Source organism: Hylaeus volcanicus, chromosome 1 (assembly GCF_026283585.1).
Source record: "Hylaeus volcanicus isolate JK05 chromosome 1, UHH_iyHylVolc1.0_haploid, whole genome shotgun sequence".
NCBI lineage: Eukaryota > Metazoa > Arthropoda > Insecta > Hymenoptera > Colletidae > Hylaeus > Hylaeus volcanicus.
In genome coordinates this window covers 27,959,576-27,980,927 of record NC_071976.1, presented here as the reverse complement: position 1 = coordinate 27,980,927, position 21,352 = coordinate 27,959,576, and the positions used below count along the sequence as shown (strand labels likewise).

Sequence of the window (21,352 nt, the reverse complement as noted above, 5' to 3'; positions counted from 1 at the left end):
GCATCGAGTCCTAACGGACGCTGCAGTAACGGCCATGTCGGAAACGTGTCCGCATTCTACTCGAAAATCGACTGGTTTGAAATGTTTCTACACCAGATTACGTATAAGGAACAAGGATCGCCTTCGACGTTGATTTTCCTTCGCGAAACCTCGAGACTGCCAGCCTCGTGCAACAAATGTGTTCGCTTCTTTCGCTCGAGCCTAATTTTGATGACCGGTCACGTACCGACACGCTCCCATCCCTGTCCCATTTGTCATCCACGGTGTTGGTTCCTCGATAAGACGACAGAGTTCCGATAATTGTTTCTGTTGGTTTCCGATGGAACCTATCGTTACGATTCTGCGCATCCAACGACAAGACATTCAACACTTCTGTTGCAAATAATTGATTTTGAAATTCTTCTTACGTAGAAACGTCCAATGTTTATCGTCTTTGGGCTCAATTAACCCTTCGTTTCCAATGATTATTTTCAAATACTTATATCTTATCTTTTGTATGTTTCGTAAATCGAAATAAAAATATTATGCATATGTATAATGCGACGAATAAACAATTTCGTTGTTCTCGTCTTCACGGTAGACGAGCATGTCATTCAGAAGACCTGTTTTGAATTGCAGCGCCGGAATTAACAATAACGGACGATTCCGGGCGAATAGTGCCTAAAGAAAGACACCTGAAGGCAGGAAGTGCTCTGAAACTCAAGTGCGAAGCCAGAGATGTCCTCGAAGTCCTCAAGGAGTCCGTAATTTGGACTAGAGGAGATGAAACGCTCACCGAAGACGTTAGGTAAATCTTACCGATTCCATTAAGCCTCATCCTTGCGATTCCTATATTTCTCGAACATTTCTCAACAAAATACAATTCTTAATCCAAACTGTACCTGTATGTAGCTACGTACACGTGGATGAACAGATAGGTGGAAAATGAATAATGTTTATTCGGTTTCGGTAATTTTACGTTTTACAGCGGACAACAATTAAATCCAAACTCCTCTCATAGATGTCCATATTATCTCGCTACGTGAAACATACGAGCGCTATTCCATTTCCATCTCGCCATATTTCTTCGCGCAGCAGCTGCGTGTACGGATAAAAGTGCTCGAAAAGATAAATAAATTTCATCGCATGATCGTTCTTTATACAATAATATGCAAATTTATTCTCGTATTACTACTAACTCTCTCGCCGTACGTCAACTTAAATTTCTGGAAAAAACTTGCGATTAAAATGTGAAATTTTTCAAATTCGACCTCGAAATAAACTCTGCGTTGTAGAAAAATACAAATATGCGTATTTTATCTTGAAAAAGGATAAAATTCTATGGGCGAAGCATCGAGAGTACGTCTACGTACTGTATTCCGTTTGCCGTGCAACCAATTTCCTATTTGCGAAAGAAGAGTCGATAATCCCAGCTCTGCAACTCGGAAATCAATTGGAGCATCGCTACGCTCGCACTGTAATCTAGCATGAGCTCGAGGCGCACACGCGACAAGGTCCATCGACCGAAAGCAATTTCGCGAAAGACGATCCCGCGAGCGACGTTAATGAAATTATCAACCACAGGGGCTCCAAGTAGAGCGCAAAAAAGACTCGAAACCCGCTCGAGAGAGAACCGTATCCGCGAAACGAGCCAACACTCTTGGTCCCGCCCTCTCATACCGCCCCCACCTTCTTCTTCGCTACTTTTCTCCAGACCGTAACGCGGATACGTAGCGTATCCGTGTTCACTGACACTTATTACCGCCGACGCCGACACTGACGCGACGGCCGAGATGCATACAGGTACACGAGCTCGATGTGGGTCACGCAAGGGTATCTCGTTTCCAGCGAGAACAGGACAACGGAGATTACGGCTGGTAAGGAGGTCCTCGTGATCGTCAGCACCCTCATCGTCGAGAAGGCTACCCCTAGGCACGCTGGCAACTACACCTGCGTGGTACCCGGAAAGGCCAACACGACTATCGCGGTCCACGTACTCAACGGTGAGTTTTTCACTTCCATAATATATGTGGGTGGGTAATAGTGGCAGCGTTCATTCGTGAAATCTATAAACTGCATCTCGTATATATTTATTTCAGGATATGTTTTTAATTATTAGGGGTAGAAAATAAATTATTTATTTGTTGCGGGTGGTAATTGCAAGCAACACCTACCAACAAAATCAGGAATGATGATCGGTTATTTAGCTGACACATGTAAAAGTTTCAGAACGGTCAGAGCACATGGTTAGATAATTAAAAATTAATGCATATGGCGTAATGCATGGGATTTTTGTTTCTTTTGAATTATTTAACCATGTTCCAGGACTCCGACCGTTCTGAAACTTTTACATGTGTCAGCTAAATAACCGATCATCATTCCTGATTTTTTTGGTAGGTGTTGCTTCCAATTACCACCCGAAAAAAAGAAACGATTTATTTTATACCCCTAATAATTAAAAAATACTCTGAAAAAATATATGAGATGCAGTTTATAAGTAGGAATATTTTCGTTTTTGCAGAATTTAAATATCTGAAATTAACCGAGAAAAAAAATAATAAATTTAAGTCATATTACCCTTAAACGGGGAGATAACGGTCTGAAACTTCGTGGGATGATGTTTTAGGTCAAAAGCATTGTACGGCACATAATAGCATTGAAAATTGTGATGGGGGCCGATTGCCTATTCTTATCCTGCTAGACCCTTTTATACGCACTAGTAGGTATTAATTACCATCGAACGATCGAACACCTTTGAACGAAAATTGAATGCCTTCGCCGTCGGCATTCGCGGTCATGTTGGAAAATTCATTAATTCAAATCGCGCGATCGTATATTAAAGCGTTCGAGGGGCGGATAAAAAGTAAATGACTTTTGTAAAAAATGAGATCGTCCCCCTGGGGTACGATTTATCGCGCGTCGAGTTTTTCTCTTACAATTAGGTGGTGACATTTCGACCATACAGCTACTCGCGCTCCTTTATGCCCAGATGATCGTAACGCCGCCGACGCCGACGTCGACGCTGTGCTGAAAGAAACGAATAGAAGTATGATCAACGATGTTTTTAATAGAAAATTTCACTTCGAAATTTCGATACGTTCAGCCCATTCTAAGATTCTAAGATTCGAGACGTCGGCGTCGCGTCGTTTAACAGTGAAATACTTGTCTTAATGTTCACTTTAGAAGTTTGATTCGTGAAAATAGGCTCGGAGTATCGAGAAACAAAAAAAAAAACGATAATGACGACGAGAGTAGAAATGCTCGAACATCCGCGAGAAAAAGCGACAATACGTGCTTTCGCATCAACGGAGTCACGTATCACGACGAGTTCTTCGAACACGGGAACGCGACGAATCCGCACACCCGCCCGTCGACATTATAACGGGACTCACGTTTTCGGGATGAAAGGAGTTGAGAGCTTTCACGGAAAAGCTCTTTCTCGTCAGAGATCCATCCGCTTTCGATACAAGAAAGAAGCACCTTGTTATGTTCTTGGCTCGATTGTGCGATAGTAGATGTAACAGATATTTATGGTTACAGAAATGAATCACTTTCACCTTTTCTGTACAGGGAAAGTAGATATTGTCCTAGTGGGTATATAGCCCTTTTACTCGAAATTCCACCGCGATCGCAATGTCGACGTCGACATCGACGTCGACGTCGATGTCGATGGGCGGATCACAAGCAAGGACTAGTTTCACTAGCTGATCATTTCGATGCTCTGATCGTCTTTAACTTAAGCCTTAATAACCGTCGTCCTCGTTGGAATTACAAATCTCGTCCGACCGTCGGCGTCGCGGCGTCGCTGCTATGCCGCTATGCTGGGAGTAACTGAGGGATAACGCGAGATTAATCTGATCGTTAGAAAGGCAATCCGCCATCGAATTACTTTGACCTCTTTCTTCGGTTTCCGACTCGCGACTCTCGAATCCGTTCTTTTCTATATTTTGTTCCGAAAATTTGACAACTTTTATCAGAGGTACGGCCAATTCGTAGAGACTCGTCCATACCAGCATAAATATGTAGCTTGGCTTTGGATTTCAATTAGTAGGACGTGTAAACTGATTAGCGATAACATTGACGAATTTTCGATGATAATACCAAGTGAATTAAATATACCGGCGACAATACACGTGCCACTGGGCATAATTAATTTGATTATTTGGTAAATTAATAATAAAATGATTTATTCCAATCTATGCGTGCATGGTCGTTACATTTATTCCATCTAGTGATTCCGTGTGTGTAGTTACACGCGTGGTTATTTCCAATGGTTCACACTATCACGATAAAAATAATATTCACAGCATAGATAACGCGTTTTTAATGAAGGTATAAAATGGATTCGATCGAATAACATTTTCCGTATATGTATAACAGATTTTGAAAGTAAAAATTTCATACGAAGACTTATTTGTAGAACTGAACGGAATAGATCGCTACTTGTAGCGTGATACAGCATGGATAAATTATCTAACGGGAGTGCATCGCGACTTACAATTTGGAAACAAGTCTATGCTCTAACGACCCGAATAATCCAATGATCGTCTCTGGAACGAATTTGAAATACGTGTCTGACCTGAATTCTGGTTGACGTTTCCAGTCCTTGTCAGCCATGTTCCGGGTGTACGCCATGTCCATGCCGAAATTCATTCGAGCGTTCCGTCAGCATTGCAACTAGCTACTACAGGTATCGATTGCTCAACCGACGATAACGCGTGCCCCCTTGAAAATGTCTCCAGAAACTTTGGACCCTTTTCTATTCCTCCGTCTAAATCGCGTCGTATGACTCTACGAGAGGGCTAGGGGCTAAGAGGGTACAACTACTTTAAGTTGTATTAGCCACGGATAAGACGCGAAGGAGACAATAGAGAGCGAGCGGATCAAGCGCTCCTATAATTTGCCGAACGTCGAACTATCGTCGGACCATCCTAATTGCTCAAAGCTCGTTAGGTAATTCGTGCAATTAGACAATTAGACCAATTTCAGGCAGAGTCTGGTACATCTCGCATAAGGAGATTAATTATCAACGGTCGGAAAACTGGTAATTATTCTCCGAGGCGGGGATATTCGAAGCATACTTTACTCACGCTTGTATCGATTCTACATACGTGTATATAATAATAATTCTTCGATGAAACAAACATCCGTGTAATCAACGACGTGGATATCCTTCCGTTGAGAATATGTATTTAACGCATGTCGGTGACTCTCGCGCGAGGAGATCCTTCAAGTTAAAAGATATGAGCTCGATATTGGTTCAACATCGGGCCAGCCGTGTCGCGACCGAGCGAGACGAGCGCGAGAAGTCCCAGACATAAACGCTACGTAACGCGATATCGGGCACACGCAACCACCAACTGCGAATTACTTGGCCCTCCACGGCCACCAAGCTACTTATAAAAGTGGGAGCGTCTGGTTTTACGGCATTGTTCCCACTGATAGGAGACCGGTCCAACTAGAAACCGGGGCAAGCACCCTAATACGCGTAAATCCTCGTGGTTGATCCTCGCGCGAACACCAGAAAGTTTCTCGCGTATCGTGTAGGGTGACTTAAATTTTGATCAAACTGGATTTCACCCACGATGTGTATGAAATGTTAACGTTTCAAGTAGAATTTAGAATTGATGACGTTTTCTTTTCTCTCTTTCGCAACGATTTTATTTCCGATTTATTAATAACCGTACGTTCGCTGTACAATTTAAACGCGAGAGTGTTACTCGATCTGTAGCGATTCAAACTGGAACCTCGTTATGGTTAACGCACAATTACATTTACGTAAACGAATTCATTATCGAGGAAAAGTATTTACTCGATGGATAATTTTACGGAAATATCGGGAATTTGATATTAATTCGACAGGCGATCAAGTAAACCATACCGATACCACTTTACCGATTAATGATGCAACTTACGGTCGAAACGAATTTAATATTTCTAACGATGAAAAATTCATGTGTTATCAAAATCCGTTATTAAGGCGTATTATTAAGGCATAAGAGAGACGTTTCAATGTGATTAAATTTGAAACATTTGTACGTACCTATGTATGTATGCGTGTGATGAAGTGCGCGTTGTGATGATATATTGTATTATATACATATAGAAAAAAAGTACCAAGAAATATAGTGTAATAAAACCTCTGAGAATCACGCGAGAAACGCGTCTCGCGTTGACTCTTCTCTTAAACGAAATAAGTTACTAGACGTGTATGTAGGTACGTTACGTTACGGGATTCGAGGAAACCCGATAATCAAAGAAAAGAGCAAGAGGATCGAGGTTCGATCAGGGTTGTCCGTTGACTGATTTATTTCACGATCCTCGAGGTGTCGAGGATCTCGGCAGCTTACCAGGCCATTGCCAGAGCTGACATTCGCTCGCCAAGAGGAATCTTTCGAGACGAAGGAGACCAAGTTGGTGGCGTCGAGACTTAATCCACTAATTTCTCTTTCTCGGCCGCTGCCACGAGTCACGAGGCGAATCGAAGGTCGAAGGGTGCAAGGGAATCATCGCCTACGTCTAATTAAACTTCACCGCGGTCCCGATAATTCGTCTTCCGCTTGATTAAATTGCGACCAACTCAATTCCTGAACATGCTTTAACAGTGATTTTTCTTTCGCGTACAGTACAGAATCGATTATTTCTCAAATATATAATTCCTTGACATTTGGCTCGGTATCGTCTTTTAATGCAGGTGATACGCAAGTACATACATACATAAGAGAAGCGGACGGGAGCATTGTACGCTGAAATTCGCAATCCGAAAAGGTGGTTGCGTACGACAGAAGTCAACAAGTCAGACATAACAGCGTGAAAGTAAACGAATTCTCGGTTACACTTGAAAAGTAACCGGCAAAGTGGTTTGAAGTTCCAAGTTAAGATCTCGCAACGCCGAAACAAGCTTCCCCATATCGTACGAAAACTTGGAAGAGAAATACTCGTAAAGGAAAGAAGAGTAGATTCACCGAAGCATTCAGGCATGAGACTAGACCGATCAACGTCACTTTGTGTCAATTTCTTAATCTCATTGCCAGTGAAACGTTAAGAAATGACACAAACGTTTTCGTTTCTCCAAACTGGTACACTACCGATACCGTCCGAAAGTTTGGAATGCTCGCGTTTTGGTAAGTTGTGTATAGCTATTTGTAGTGTTGTTAAAATTAGCGAGATGTACTAGGTTTATATGTATTATGTGTACATATATCTCATTCGCGTTATTCGAAAATTATATCTAGATAAGAATTTTGCGTCTCGCTAGGTTCAGGGGTTAGGAATTGGGATTCCTGACTCTGGAGCAACATGGAAGGAAGTGGTCAATAGGAAGTTCTGCTACGTGCACTCTCGTCCCGGAGGCTGCGGAACACTCGGCAGCGCACAGGAAATGCAACCAACCGGGCTGAATCGAAATAACAATGAACAGCCAAGGGACAACAAGCTGCGCATACATTGTTCGACGAATGTGGTGTTGTTCATTGATTAACGAAGCATTTGTTGTAGCCAATTGATCGTGACTCGGCGCACTTGGTTGCTTTCTTTTTTTTTTTTCTAGAGTTAGTTCCATCCATTTCGTCAAATTTCAATCACGACACGGCGTAGATGAGAGGAGAAGAGGATTAATTGTAACGCTAGAATCGTTTCTTCGATTACGCAGATATTCCACTCACTGATTATTGTAATAAACAAGAAAGTTTATACCTAGAAATATCGTCGACCAGAAATTGTTCGAGTCTTCAGCCACGAAAGATAATTATAATAATTCGATCGGCTGGTGGTTGAGCTTGCGAAACTTGTACCAGGAGAAAAAATTCCAATACAGATTGAAATGAAACTTAATCAGCAGTGTCCGAGATTCAAGAGATTCCCGGTTGGAAAAATATCCCCAGCCGCGCGGTGTCGAGGTTCCGTAGCTTCGCAGCTCCGTTTTCGTCATTATCGGCTGTCTGATTCCTCCGAAGGATCGACGCTGACGCCGACGGCGCGGCGGCACGTACCTTCCGGTACGTCGGCGGCGGCATCGCGAGACTCTGATAGAAAACGTGCTTCCGGCACGGGTGTTCAGGATCGCCCCAGAATTTGTCTCTCTCGATTCCTTTTTCCGGCCGTACGCGGCATCTTTGTCCTTTCGTTTTCTTTCAGGAATTTATCGCGTCTTTCGTTGGAACCCTTTACGTGTCTACTCAGTTTCCTTCTCTTCTCGGAATTTTCTTCCTTCCGGCGTTTCGTCGAACGCCTCTTTCATCTCTCAATTCTCCACGCCAATGTCCCGTCTCCGAAATCGAAACGGGATTTATCTCTTTAGTTTTCGATAGCATTCGTTGGTCGCGAGTCATGTTTCTCTTCCGTTCTTCGTTTCTTCGGATTTTAAGCTAACAAACAATCAAACTTTCCATCCGAAATGAACGTATCTCTGCCACAATTGCCTCTCGTGTCGCACACTCAACAGAAATTACGAAAGTACCTGTACCTATACCTCGATCGATAATTATAATTCGTTGTCCAAATTCCTAGTGAAAAATTGGCGACAAATTGGACGCAAGGCTGACCCGCGCCAAAGGGTTCAAGTTGAGCCGACCGACACACTTTCTGTTAACGGAACGTACACAAGGAGAGAAGGGACAGGCCGCTCGCGGTGCAACAACCATTAATAAGGACTGCCTAATTTCATGAAAGCCCCGAGCCTCCAACTATTATCTAGGAAACGTAACTCGGTCGAAGAGCGATTAAACGAACGCCACCAAAATACGTCAACCTGCGGCGGGTTGCGGCGGGCTGTGCCTGACAGAAAACCTATACACAGAACAACCATTAATGAAATGACAAATGTGTTCTTGTCGGCGGCACGAGCAGCCGCGCGCGGACTACGCGAGCGAAGCGTTTCAAAACCTGTCGCCGCGCACGCGCCGGCCACGTTTGAAAATAAAATACCTACGGTACCATGTACTCCACTGTGTGATTTACGAATTCGCGACTCTATGATCGCTATTGATCCCTCGTCACGAAACGACAGCGACGCCTTTGTAATGTAAAAATTCGAAACAATTCCTCGTGTTTCAAATGTCGAGTCATTTGTGCAAACAGAAATTTGCAACATCGTCAAAAACGGTATTCCGGTAAAAGAGAAAATTTAGTCCAAAGGGCCTCTCCCGCTCTCTCGATGAAAAAAAAAACGAAATGAAAACTCGATACGGCTAATAGTTCCGGAGTTAAAAATTCATTTGTGTATCCATAGATATCGTTGAATGAAATAAACATCATCTCCTTAGGTTTACGTAATTCTTTGAATTGATTTCCCACTCTCCCGTTGTTTTAGGAGAACTGCCGGCCGCTGTGCACGATGGAAACGGAGTTTCCAAGGCATTTCTGAACCTGTGGCTAATTCACTTAACGATGAGCTACGTGTTCTCCAGATGACAATATTAAGGTGAGTCGATTCCTCGAGTCTAACGAAAAAATATCTTGAAACGAAGTAGCAGATATTTTTCTACGCATAAAATGCGATTTGAAACATTTTCGATCGAGAAATTATCGTCATTATTCGGATCACCGAGGAATTCGTTATCGGAGATCCGAGTTGACTCGTTCGAAATCCAAATCTATGGAAATTTCAGTGAAATTTCAATTTCATCCCTCGCAGAGTTTGACTCAAGGAGCAAAGAGAACTTTGTCGAATTCAATGATATGGTCTTCCTCGAAAATGTTATGAATGCGCTGGTGTGTAAACTCTTCGGGAACAGGCTGCCGTTCTCATGCAACCGTTTTTGCGAACTACGATTACTTCGATGGTCGAGTATTATTACGTCCTTCGAGATTCTCGCGAGAACTGTTGAGAAATTCATAGAAAACGAAAGCGTTACAGGATTTGCGCGATCTTGGTCGAATCTGATAGAGATTTTCGCTGTCTTTCGAATGGGTCTGGTCGAATCTTAGGATAATTTCAGAGAATGGAGAAATTCATAGAAAACGAAAGCGTTATAGGATTTCCGTAATTATTAACGCCATGACTCCTCATGTCGTAAAGCGGTTCGATATTCCACCTCTTCGGTGATTCGAAAATCGTTCCACTCGTGTCGCTTTATTAATTCTTCTCATAATCAGTTTAACGTGTCAGAATCAGACCTTGTCCTCACAGTCCTCCTACCAAAAGGCAAACCCTTCCTCGGTCCAGAATTTAAAGCTCCGTTTGAAACTGTGTTTTTATTTCTTCACGTGGTCCACTTGTTGTTCACTTTTCGTTCACTTTTCGTCCACTTTTCGCCAGCCGATGCCTCGTTGTCGTATTTTTACTTCCTTCGTTGTTTAACAAACTTTCCATCCGTTTCATTGCGGTTCGCGATGTTTTTTCTCTTTATCTTTTCGAAGTGTTCCGCCGTCGTCGGCGCGACGCCTTCGTGGAAATTTCCACTTCCGGTTTGCTTTCCTCTTCAACGAACATGTCGCTTTCTCTCTGTGCACACTTACCGTTTTATTTTTTTTTTTTATTTGTTTTTAGCATTATACCCTAATCCGAGTTTCAGATGAGTTTCCAGAGTCTGGGCTGCTCGAAAGCCCATCGAGTCATAAGAAAGTTGCGCCAAGTTTCCGGGTTAATGCGAAACCGGAAGAATACGGTGACGCTTTAACGAGGAACAAATTGTCTCACGGTTTTCACACGTCACTGCGCATACCAGATGCGACCTTAAATCCTATTCCCTCGTGATGGGAACTACGAATACGAATTTTTCTTGGTAACGTATGTACAGCAATTTCTTCTGTCGCAAATATTCTTTAAAAGAAATATTAAGAAATAAAATTTGCACGTCTAGCCACGGCACGATTCATTATTTAGTAGAAACATTCAGAAACGACGGATTCTCCGTTGTGCGACCACGCGCAAACGTATCGAGCCCGACACAGCTCGTGAATTAACCGATATTCGTAATTTAAGCTTTTATCGTTCCGATCACGGGAATTCTCGCATGGCGAATAGCCACGGTGTAATTTCATGCTTCCAGAGGAGAAGGAAGCTGGGGTGCCGCCCGCGCCGCCATGCGACGGATCTCCCGCGGAAACTATAGCTTATGCGGCCTAGCTTGCAACGCGGTATCTATCTCGCCTTCCGTGCTTTCATTATCAGTTACCATAGATCACTGCGTGAACCTCGATGACGTCGCATCCGTCCGTCCGTTCATAGCTCATCGTTCGTCGAAACGTCGGTGTCGGCGTCGCTCGAGATATTTCCCAGTCGTGAAACAAACATTTAACCGTTTAATCTTGATTAAATCGCCGTGTTATGTTATTTCGTTTTAGCGAAGAAAACTTGATTGGTATGTATTCGTACAAGAACGAAGGAATGCGAAGGAAAACAGTGATCCGCGGGGTAAACGGTTTAACGGTTGTGATTCATCGGTTTAATCCAAGTACAAAACGAGCCGTGCTATCTCGAGAGACACAGACCGGCTTTAAGGCGAATTCATAAATTTTCATCGTTCTCCGTCGATTCCCGGCGCTCGCGAATATTAGGTAATCCTTGGACTATTGCGCGCGAATACTCGTAAATATTGTTTGGACGAAAATCCTTTGTTTAGAGTGCCAACGATACTCGACTTGACCACTCGCGCACATCTTTTCATTAGTAAAAAAAAAAAAAGGCTCGAACTGTTAAATTGTTGAATCGACGAATGTTGCACGCATTGCAGGTATAGAGGTACGCCAGCAACAATCTAAAGAGAAGATTTTTGTTTCGTCGATTGTTGCAACCTGAAGCAAACCTAGTCGCGCGTGCAACAACCAAGTTTCCAACGAAACTTAGAAACGATTGAAATCGACACCGGAAACTGGATTCGAAAGTTTGAGTGGAATTTTAATGCGGTTACCGGGAACGATGGAGGACAAATGGCTCGGCATTAACTGTAACCCCGTTTTCTACAGTCAATTGCTCATAATCGCGATAAAGGGCCAGAATGAATCTGTCAATTAGCGGGTGCCCAAGTGGTAATTAACCTTGGAAAAGTGAGCAGAGCGGATTCAGCGTTAAATCCTGCGCCCAGACTACTTCTACTTGTTCTATTAGCTAGATCCGGTTCATCGAAAAAATAATGAAAATCCCTGATCGCGATTCTACAAACTCTCGCTAAGAAAATCTTATACATTCGGCAAGTGAATCTGATATCCCGTTATTTGACACGTGATTTTCACAAATTTCGTAAAAATTTCTATTCGGAACGAGTTACTCTGTTTTTACGCGCACGGAACGCCGTGCCACGCCGTTTGAAACCGTTCCCGGGCATTGCGGTTTCCTTAATTTAGACGCTAAAAATTTTAAGTTCCCCCGCAAGCACTTGAACTTAATTAATGTAGAAGGTCGTTTCTTTATTTTTCACGGATCCAGAGAACATCCACGTGTTATCACTCTTCTGACAAGCTCGGTACGAAGCGAGAAATTACTGTGGCTTTTTGCGAACTGCGTACCGTAAAAACGAACGAAAATGTGTACGCGAAATTAGAATGTTTTCTCTTCCAGGATTTTCACTTTCCGACATAGACGTTACGAACTTACGAAGGCAACGTGTTAAACGCGAGAGTAAAAGCAATTACCGTGTCTTTTTCACCGTGAGATTGAAATTTCTACCTCGGAAAAACGCAAGTTACGTTTCTCTGTCGTTTTATTTCGATATAAAAAGGGGAACAGATACGAACGCGCGAGTGTATCGGACATACCCTAGAAATTAGATCCAGGTTTTATCCAAGTTTCATTATCCGTTCCTCGGTCTCTCTATTGTTGCAACCGCGAATCCTAAGAAACGAACCACTATCTATTTTAGTATACTATCGTGCCATTTCGAATTCTTATTGTTAGTCCGCGGTCGAAAGAAAGCCGTGTCTTTGCACTCCCTATTAGAAAATAAAAACTTTTCTATACATTTCTTGGAATCACATAAAGAAAATCGATTCTCGGTAACAAAGTCTAACGATAAGCTTAAAACTGTGCATACGTCTATCACGCGAGACACCATGGCTCTATTTGGAACGGAATCGATTCCTTCGGCCGACGCGTCGCGCGAGTCGCAATTATTATTCTCCTCTTTGGTTTAGTTATCGGTTCGGCCGGTCATTACGAGAGCAATTAATCGACCTTGCGAAACTAGGACCACGATTAATTTGACGAAATGCACAGCTGAACGGATTCGTTGGTTTCACGAACAGCCACGCGTTTTTCATGCGCACACCACCATGCCGAGATTCCCTCTTTTTGTCTACAGGCTCTACACTGGCCATAGGCCAAAAAAATGGACCGCAAATGGAGAATCGATGGAACAACAAGCGCATTCATCGGGCTCATTAATTCTGTAACTGCAGCGAACGGAGTGCAGAATCGTTGCGTATCATCCGTGGCGACGATTTATCACCTTTTAAAGGAAAATATAAATAAAACGACGCTGCCGGTCGATCGTTCGCGCATCGATATTCGTGTAATTTCCAGACACGTTGGCGTTGGGTGAAGCAACGCGGCGGGCCGAGTAGATAAAAATCGTGGGAAAAGCGTCGTCGAAGCAAAATTGGACCCGCACGATCGACGTTGAAACATTTTCAGATTACACCGAGATACGTGTACACATCCTATGGAAAGAACCCCCTTACTTTGTTGGGGATTTTATCTATAACCCTTTACATATACGATGCGTAGCTAACCAATATAATAATCAAAGAAAGACCCATCGAGAGAATTGTTCCGTTTCATACGCGCGGCATGGTACGAAAATAAGTTGCATTGTTCGTGTCGATCGTCAAACTCAATTGAAAAGTTTTTGTCAAATTCATCGCGATTTTCATCTGAACGACGAAACGCGAAATTGGAAAACCGGGTTAAATTTTCAAGCGGCACCAGGAACCGTGAATTCCCGCGAGCCATGGCGCGCCGCGGCGCTCGGTGTAGGTATGAAATTAATCAATAGTTTTCCAAGTGTAATTTGTATAAGAGAAAATGAAAGTTTCTACGCGTGAAACAAGTAAACGAACTTTGCACAAACAGCTTCGAAATATTTCGTAATGAAAGTATCACGATCACTCGTCAGACTATCATAAGTCTTCGCTAAAAGAGTTATAACCTCCGCGCTCTCATCGTCTCCGACCACGCTTTATCTTCGTCAATCGGATTACTGTGCGAACGACTTCAAATTTTCAATTTTCTTCCTCTTTTTTTTTTTTCTGTTTCACTTGACCTGATCCTGCAATCGTGGCACGCCGATGCAGGTTTCGCTGAATCTGCAGTGACACGTCGGTTGGTGCTGTACACACGTACGTATAGAGATGATTTTTGTTGAACAAACTATACATATATGTACGTATGTATGTATCGTAGGAGTCTAAACGAAAAATAAGACACAGGGATTCGAAGCCACGATCCTCGGATCCACAGTCGACCGCTTTACCTACGCGACCAATCCCGTACCCTACGTTTCGTGTTCTTATTTGACTCCTTATTGTTGGGTATGGGAGGCGCGGACACTACACTCGGCTATCCTGAATTGACATTCATTCACCCTCGAATGTCCGTTTTCTCGGGTTTCGCGTCTCGACAACAGTGCGCGCCGCGCCCTCTTTCGCGAGTGTACTCCCCTCTCTCTTTCTCTCTCGGGTTTTGCGTCTCAACAGCAGTGCGCGCCGCACCCTCTTTCGCGAGTGTACTCCCCTCTCTCTTTCTCTCTCGTTCTCTCTCGACGCCTCATTGTTGCCCGCTCCACCGTCCTTCGCGTGGCATTGTTGTTCATCGTGACTCATCGTCACTGGCCGGTCCTCTGCCGCTGTAACCCCCCATCCCGGACGAGCCCCCATATGTAGGAGTCTAAACGAAAAATAAGGCACGGGGATTCGAAGCCACGATCCTCGGATCCACAATCGACCGCTTTACCTACGCGACCAATCCCGTACCCTACGTTTCGTGTTCTTATTTGACTCCTTATTGTCGGGTATGGGAGGCGCGGATACTACAGTATGTATGTATGTTCCTTTTAATATCATCGAATATAACGGTAAATAAGAAACATGTAGATGCGAAGAAAATACGAAAATAATATCGGTCGCCTTTCGTGAATGCTTTTCTCTTTCGCTTGGTGCCTAGAATCGGAATTTATTATCCTTTTATTGGGAACATTCTCGCAAATGTTAGCCAAACAATACCCTTTGTTCGAGTGTCCCAGGTTTTTAAATCTGTCAGCGGGGATACAGTTGGACCGTTTGGGTTTAAAAGAGGCACTGTATTCAGAATTCAAGTGCATCTAGGATTGCGAACGTTTCGTTTGATTTATACCGCGATGCGTTACCGCGGTGCTACAGTGACGCGGTGATAAATGTGTGCCCATGGATGGGTTCGAGAAGGCCGCGTATCGATTTCCACGGATGAACTCGGTATCGAGATTGAATCGTTCGCGATAAAACTTGGAATAACCCTATTTCAGAATTGAGCGAACATATATACCTATGGAAAAATTTCGATGGTTCAGCGGAATCTGTAGATTCCACGGTGTTCTCATTACAGCCACACCGATCGCGAATGTATCACGTCACGCGTCCCTAAGTAATAAATCGAAATCAACGTTCAATCGTGGCCGAAATACTTGGCCAATGAACGGCGAACCGCGTCGCGTCGCGTCGGTGGCAATGCGCCATGTAAAATGAATAATTAATATATTCAAATGGAACACACTTAAACCGTGTAGTGGCACTCGTCGGACGTTTCCGCGGTGTGCACACACCCCTATCTATCCAAATATCCATTACACGCGGACAAGCTCATTTGAATTCACACGTACAATCGTTTGGTACGCGCGCATATGCTCCCGACAATTCATCGTGTTTGTGCTTATATGAATGCGCTTGTATTCAATATATTCATATTCAAAGTTACATATACGACGGGTCGGTCCTCGTCGGTACTGTAACCTCTCCTGAAGATTCATATAGGATACTTAGACAAACTTGTCTCCACGTATATTACGTTCGCTGTATACCCTTTAACAGAACATTTGTTCGAACAGTTCAGATGAAGTAATTATTATTTGGTAATGGTTAATTTGGATCAATTCTCTCGTCCGTGATTTCTATACGATGTAATAGCCGAGCCAAGGAAAGGAAGATTTGCTTGTTCGAGCAAAGTTCAGCCGACAAAAATGTGAAGAATGATTCAATTGTAGAGAGCCGAGAGAAGCTCGCTTATTTCCTGAAACGTTGTTACGTTGACACCCCAACAAATAATCGTCAAGTAGGAAGAAAAAGTTGTACGAGCGCTAAAAGAATCTCATCTCGATACACCTTTGTTTTTACTGTTAATACGTTGTTTCGTCTTTATTCGTCTCGTTCTCCGTGGTTGCTCGTTGCGAAGGTTCCGCTCTAGCGCAATAAAGTGAAACTGTCTTTTAAGGTATATATAAGGTATATACTTGTAGGCATATACCTATATACATATGCATATACATAGAGATACACATATAGTAGGATTATTCATACTTGAGTCGCTCAAGTATCATCTAACGTGATCGATAATTCGATTAGAGTGTGACCTCGGTACTCATAGCTGCCGAGAATCGGTGTGTTTCCGTGTCGAATCTATGGACAAGAGTACATACAACAAAGCACCGGTTTCGTTGGTTGCAGGTTATTTACTTCTCAACAGCGCAGCATCAAGCCAGCGCCGGGGATACAGACGCGACACCAGCAATCTGAATTCAATTTCGGGAGAACGCGGCGCGGCGGGTCATGCGTGAACAAGAGCAACACCACCGTAGCTGCGTATCATCCGTGAGATTAACCGAACTTGGATTAAGCATCGGTGTGTTTCATCGCTCGACCATGATCACCCGTGCCCGTGGACCGATCGACCCACCCACGCGAAATCTGGTGAATTATTTTTACCTTTCTTAACATCCTCTCTTTGATCGATCGGTAACGCATCCTCGATGCACTCGCTGATCGCTCCAACGACAAGAGATCTACAGCGGATCTTGAACGGATTCTACGCGAAAAGAATCGCTTCTTTTCGTCGAGGGTCGATCGCCGTTATAAAGTGGGCCATTATTGTACAGTATAATTTAGCTGGACACGCCTTAGAGCGCGTGCGGTTCTTCGAGAATAAACTTATCGTTAGTGTCCGTTGTCACGATGACGTACTGTCCCTACGAGGGTCGAAGGACACACGGAACGCTGGCAGTAAAACCAGTGGAAACGGGATTCGCGATCATATTCGATCGAGAATATTTAATGGAGTTTTATCGTCCGTTTGGAGAGAAAAGGACAAGCTCGGTTACATTGGGAACGTTCGCTGAAGAAGAAAAATGTAGTCTTACGACCGAACACCGTTTTCACGAAGATTATTCGTAGTTCTGTTACTCTTTGTCTAGACTAACTCTAGACAAAGGACATTATTAAAATATTTTTGTTTACATCTGATTTTCCCATGCACTTTTATTTAGACATTGACAAATCATTTATAAACTAACACCGACAGACGTATGTATAATAATTAGGTAAATCAATTTTTTTTTTCACATATCCAAACAGAACGTTATCTGACTTTGCGCAAAAATAATTGGCACCAAAAGTAAAGGCAAAGAAATTTTCTCTAAAAGAAAAAGAAACAGTGGTTCCATACAATTTTGTTCATACGATGAATAATTTACACGTAACGTGTCGTGAAATCGTTCATAAAATCATAGAAACGTCATGTCATACTGCGTGTAAACTATCGGCCACGCGAATATATAACATAAAACGAGTTCTTTCTCTAAATAAAAGTATATACAAACGATCGATTCGATAAAAATATTTTGATAATCAAATAAAAATAACCGAACAATGGTTGTTTGACGAATCGTTCGATGCTTCGATCGTATTTCCTCTGTAATTAGGTTCGCGGCGTCTGTGAACAAAATCGAACCCGAAAGGAATAGCGTTAATCGTAAATAAAGGGGAATTGGGACACTCGGAGTGCAGTAGATTTTCCGTTATCTTTTCATGATGTTTCTTTGTAAATGAGAAGGTTGAAGAAAACGTCTATCGTCATCACCCATGGCTGACAACCAGGAAGACGATCTACATGTCAACAATGAACGCGGTTCGATACTTCGGGCCACCAATTGCAGTTGTCGGATCCATCGAGGCAGCAAACACTCGCCAGGTAAACTATTACACGCTCCCTGATTGGAGTTCCGATCCGACCTCCGTGCTATCTACATTAGGTCTCTCGGTTTAATCCAGATCTCGCGAGGCACCACTGACTTCTGTGGATGCTCGAATAGTTTGATCGGAAGAATGTTGGATGGACCAAGTATAATTAATCGGTCGTGATGCTGAGATTCTTATCGACTGCCGCCTGTCGCGTCGCGTCGAGAGAGATTGTCGTTTCCCCATTCAAAAAGAAATTCTAAGCCGATATAAATTCGTTCCGGGGATAACTGCGCCCTGAACCGACGACAAACATTAGTTAAACCCCAGGTACTACAAAAAAGATAGGACTATTCGAATTATTTTCAAAAATGAAAAGGAGGAAATACGATCGGAAGAATGTTGATCTTAACGGTGACGAGTCATCTCTTCGTATAAAGAGAATACGCTAAAAGTTTGCGTAATACAAATGGTGTGTACTACATGTCTACATAGGTAAATACATATTTATGTAGGTACTTGAGTACGTATATTCGCAGTTCGCTCTATTTAATTTTATTTCCACTGTGCCGATAGAGAGTGTCGAGTTACTGGTTCGATTAGTAACGATCATCTTGCGGTCACGATCAAGGTTTACGATACGATACTCTCCATCGTTTCTGCGATTGGTTTCCTTTTCTTCGTTCGCGACACAGGGAGAAAGGAACCCGACCGAGACAAGCTCTTCAGCAGGGACGAGCGAAATTCTTATTTAGAGAATAATTTCAATCTCCACGATTTTTATTCGCTTTTTATTATTTTTCGAATCAAATTCTGCCCGTCTCTGCTCACCAAGAGCCAAGAAAATGTGATGTGCGAAAACGTATCAGAGCGAACGAGCGACGACGTTGAAGGGAAAATTTTATCTATACATGTTAACGTGCACGCGACATACATACATACATACATACATACATGCATACATACATACGTATTATATATGTAGGTCCGATCGATCGCGATAAGATTATATTTTTATATGTAAATATGGCGTTCCTTCTTGTTATCTAATACCATACATCTAATACATAAAGTATACATACAAGTATATCGGCGAAAAAGATAGATAAAGACGTCGAGAAAACCGAAACGATACGATCCACGATCCATGGGATCCAGCGATGCGATAAAACGATCACGTCTCAAGCGAAAAGCATCTCGAAACGGACGAATTACTTTAACCTATGAATGTTTCATAAGAAACGGGACGCACAGGTAGAGAGAGCACCGATTTCAATGCCAGCCACAGAAGCTGTTTGCAGGAATTGGTATTCGTCTCGACGTCGACGTTTCTAATACCTTATTTAGAGCGAAAATGAGCTCGTTTACCATCGACCCGACTATCTTTCCGAGACTCTTTTTACTCTTAGTACAATATTTCTCATCGGATCGATTATCTTGGTTACATTTTACCTATGCTTTTACAACCATTTTTTCACGTATTTACTCGTTATTAAACAATATCTTTTTTCTCTATTTTTTTTTTCAACTAAATTTCACCAAAAACGTCCATTTTCGCAAATTAGTTTTCTAATTTTACTTTGGGGTGATATTTAATCTGTGCTACGAACGCGATTCGAAATTCTGTTTTTGTTTCGTTTCGATCGTTACATCCGAAACTGCGTTTTATTCGGTTAGGAAGGAAGGAAGGAAGGAAACAAACGTGGTATCGAGTAATTATTTATCGCTTTATTGTGGTTATTAAAACCACGATCATAACTCGCGGAATCATTGAATTAATTCGCGATACGGATACATCCTACAGATCATTCGAAACTGTTACCTATTTTTACCGGTACAAGTTCAATTACAATTATTCGAGCTTAGGAAGGTAGGAAGAGAAATTTTCGATCGATGTATTCGTATTAGGACGTTAATGGAAGATATTATTACGAGGAAAATTCTTAATAAACACATAGCAGCTGAAAGAAGGAATGGTTCGAAAGTCTGGAAACGTTCATCTCGCTATACGAACGGACTCGGTATTTTCAATAACGTGTGGGATCCGCCGAAACCTGAAGCACTGTTTGCAGTTGGATGCAATCGCGCATTCTTCCAACAGTTTCCTGGTTCAATCTTTCGGCAACCGACTGCATTCCTCGGATCCGCTTCACTCGTGGCGAAGTCACTATCGAACCACCAATTTCTCGAGCAGAGCATTGCGATGCTTCTCGTTCTATTGCTTGTTAATTGCCGCGAAACCTATTTGGAAGCCTTTCGCGAAGAAGTTGTCTATAATATACATCGAAACGAAATCGGTGCGCTCTTACCTGCAACGTGTGAGAAAACGAGGGATTCAGAGATAGCGGAAAAATTGAACAACTACGAGTTAGCGATAAGTTGTATAGCTGTTTCTATATAAAACTACGATACGATAAGATATGTAATACATTAAAGGTCCCTCGCACTTATTAACATCACCGCTGTAATCAGAGAGGAAAGGAACAAGAAATACGGGGGAAAACGTTACGACGGACTAGTTCGACGCGTCCTAGCCGATTTAGAGAAGATATAGAGAGCGAGAGAGAGAGCGAGAGCGAGAGCGAGAGCGAGAGAGAGAGAGAGAGAGAGAGAGAGAGAGAGAGAGAGAGAGAGAGAAATATCACGCAAGAAGACCGAGAAGATGAACACGAAACAAATTGTAGAAGCTGCCAGACGCGTCGGCTCCGAAGCTGTATATGTAAAGCAATTGTGAGTTATTAAATAAACGAATCGAAAGCACCATTTCAGTCGTAATTCGTTCGTGATGAAATTTCATTTCACGGTCCGCTTGGTGTCGTGACGAGGTACGATTATAGTCTTAACCACAACACATCTCGAAAACTGCACTATTCGTTGCGAAAACCATTTTTTAGTCGTTTATGTTTTGTTCCTGAACGCCGAAGAAGCATTTTGTTTTCAGTTTTCTCGATTTACTCGTGATCACCAACGTCATCTCCAACGACTTATCACGAACGAATTTTTATTTACCTTCCCTATGTACACACTACGAGTATATGAACCTACGTACACATATTTTTCTGCACGATGCTTCCAATTTCGGTTTTGCAGGATCAAAACCGTTGAACGTCACGTTGGCATTAACTTTTCGAGGTAAGTGTGCCGTCAAATAATTTCACATTTAATTGTGAGACATTCGAAAAGCAATCATTCTCGGATCCACAGTCGACCGCTTTACCTACGCGACCAATCCCGTACC

The 21,352-nt window shown here is 42.7% G+C and overlaps 1 protein-coding gene across 4 annotated transcripts in view; it reads left to right on the top strand.

Moving 5' to 3' along the window:
- Nucleotides 1-21,265, top strand: part of LOC128878875 (uncharacterized) — a 168,622-nt gene extending 147,357 nt beyond the window's left edge. For 3 of the 4 annotated variants that reach the window (XM_054127508.1, XM_054127499.1, XM_054127491.1), the window contains 4 exons: nucleotides 619-787; nucleotides 1,828-1,982; nucleotides 9,290-9,400; nucleotides 16,609-21,264. In XM_054127508.1, coding sequence (XP_053983483.1) covers nucleotides 619-787; nucleotides 1,828-1,982; nucleotides 9,290-9,390 — 425 coding nt within the window. In that variant the 3' untranslated portion in view covers nucleotides 9,391-9,400; nucleotides 16,609-21,264. Of the gene's footprint in view, nucleotides 1-618; nucleotides 788-1,827; nucleotides 1,983-9,289; nucleotides 9,401-16,608 lie in introns of all 4 variants that reach the window. The other variant, XM_054127518.1, reaches the window with a different exon arrangement.
- The last annotated feature ends 87 nt before the right edge of the window (nucleotides 21,266-21,352 follow it).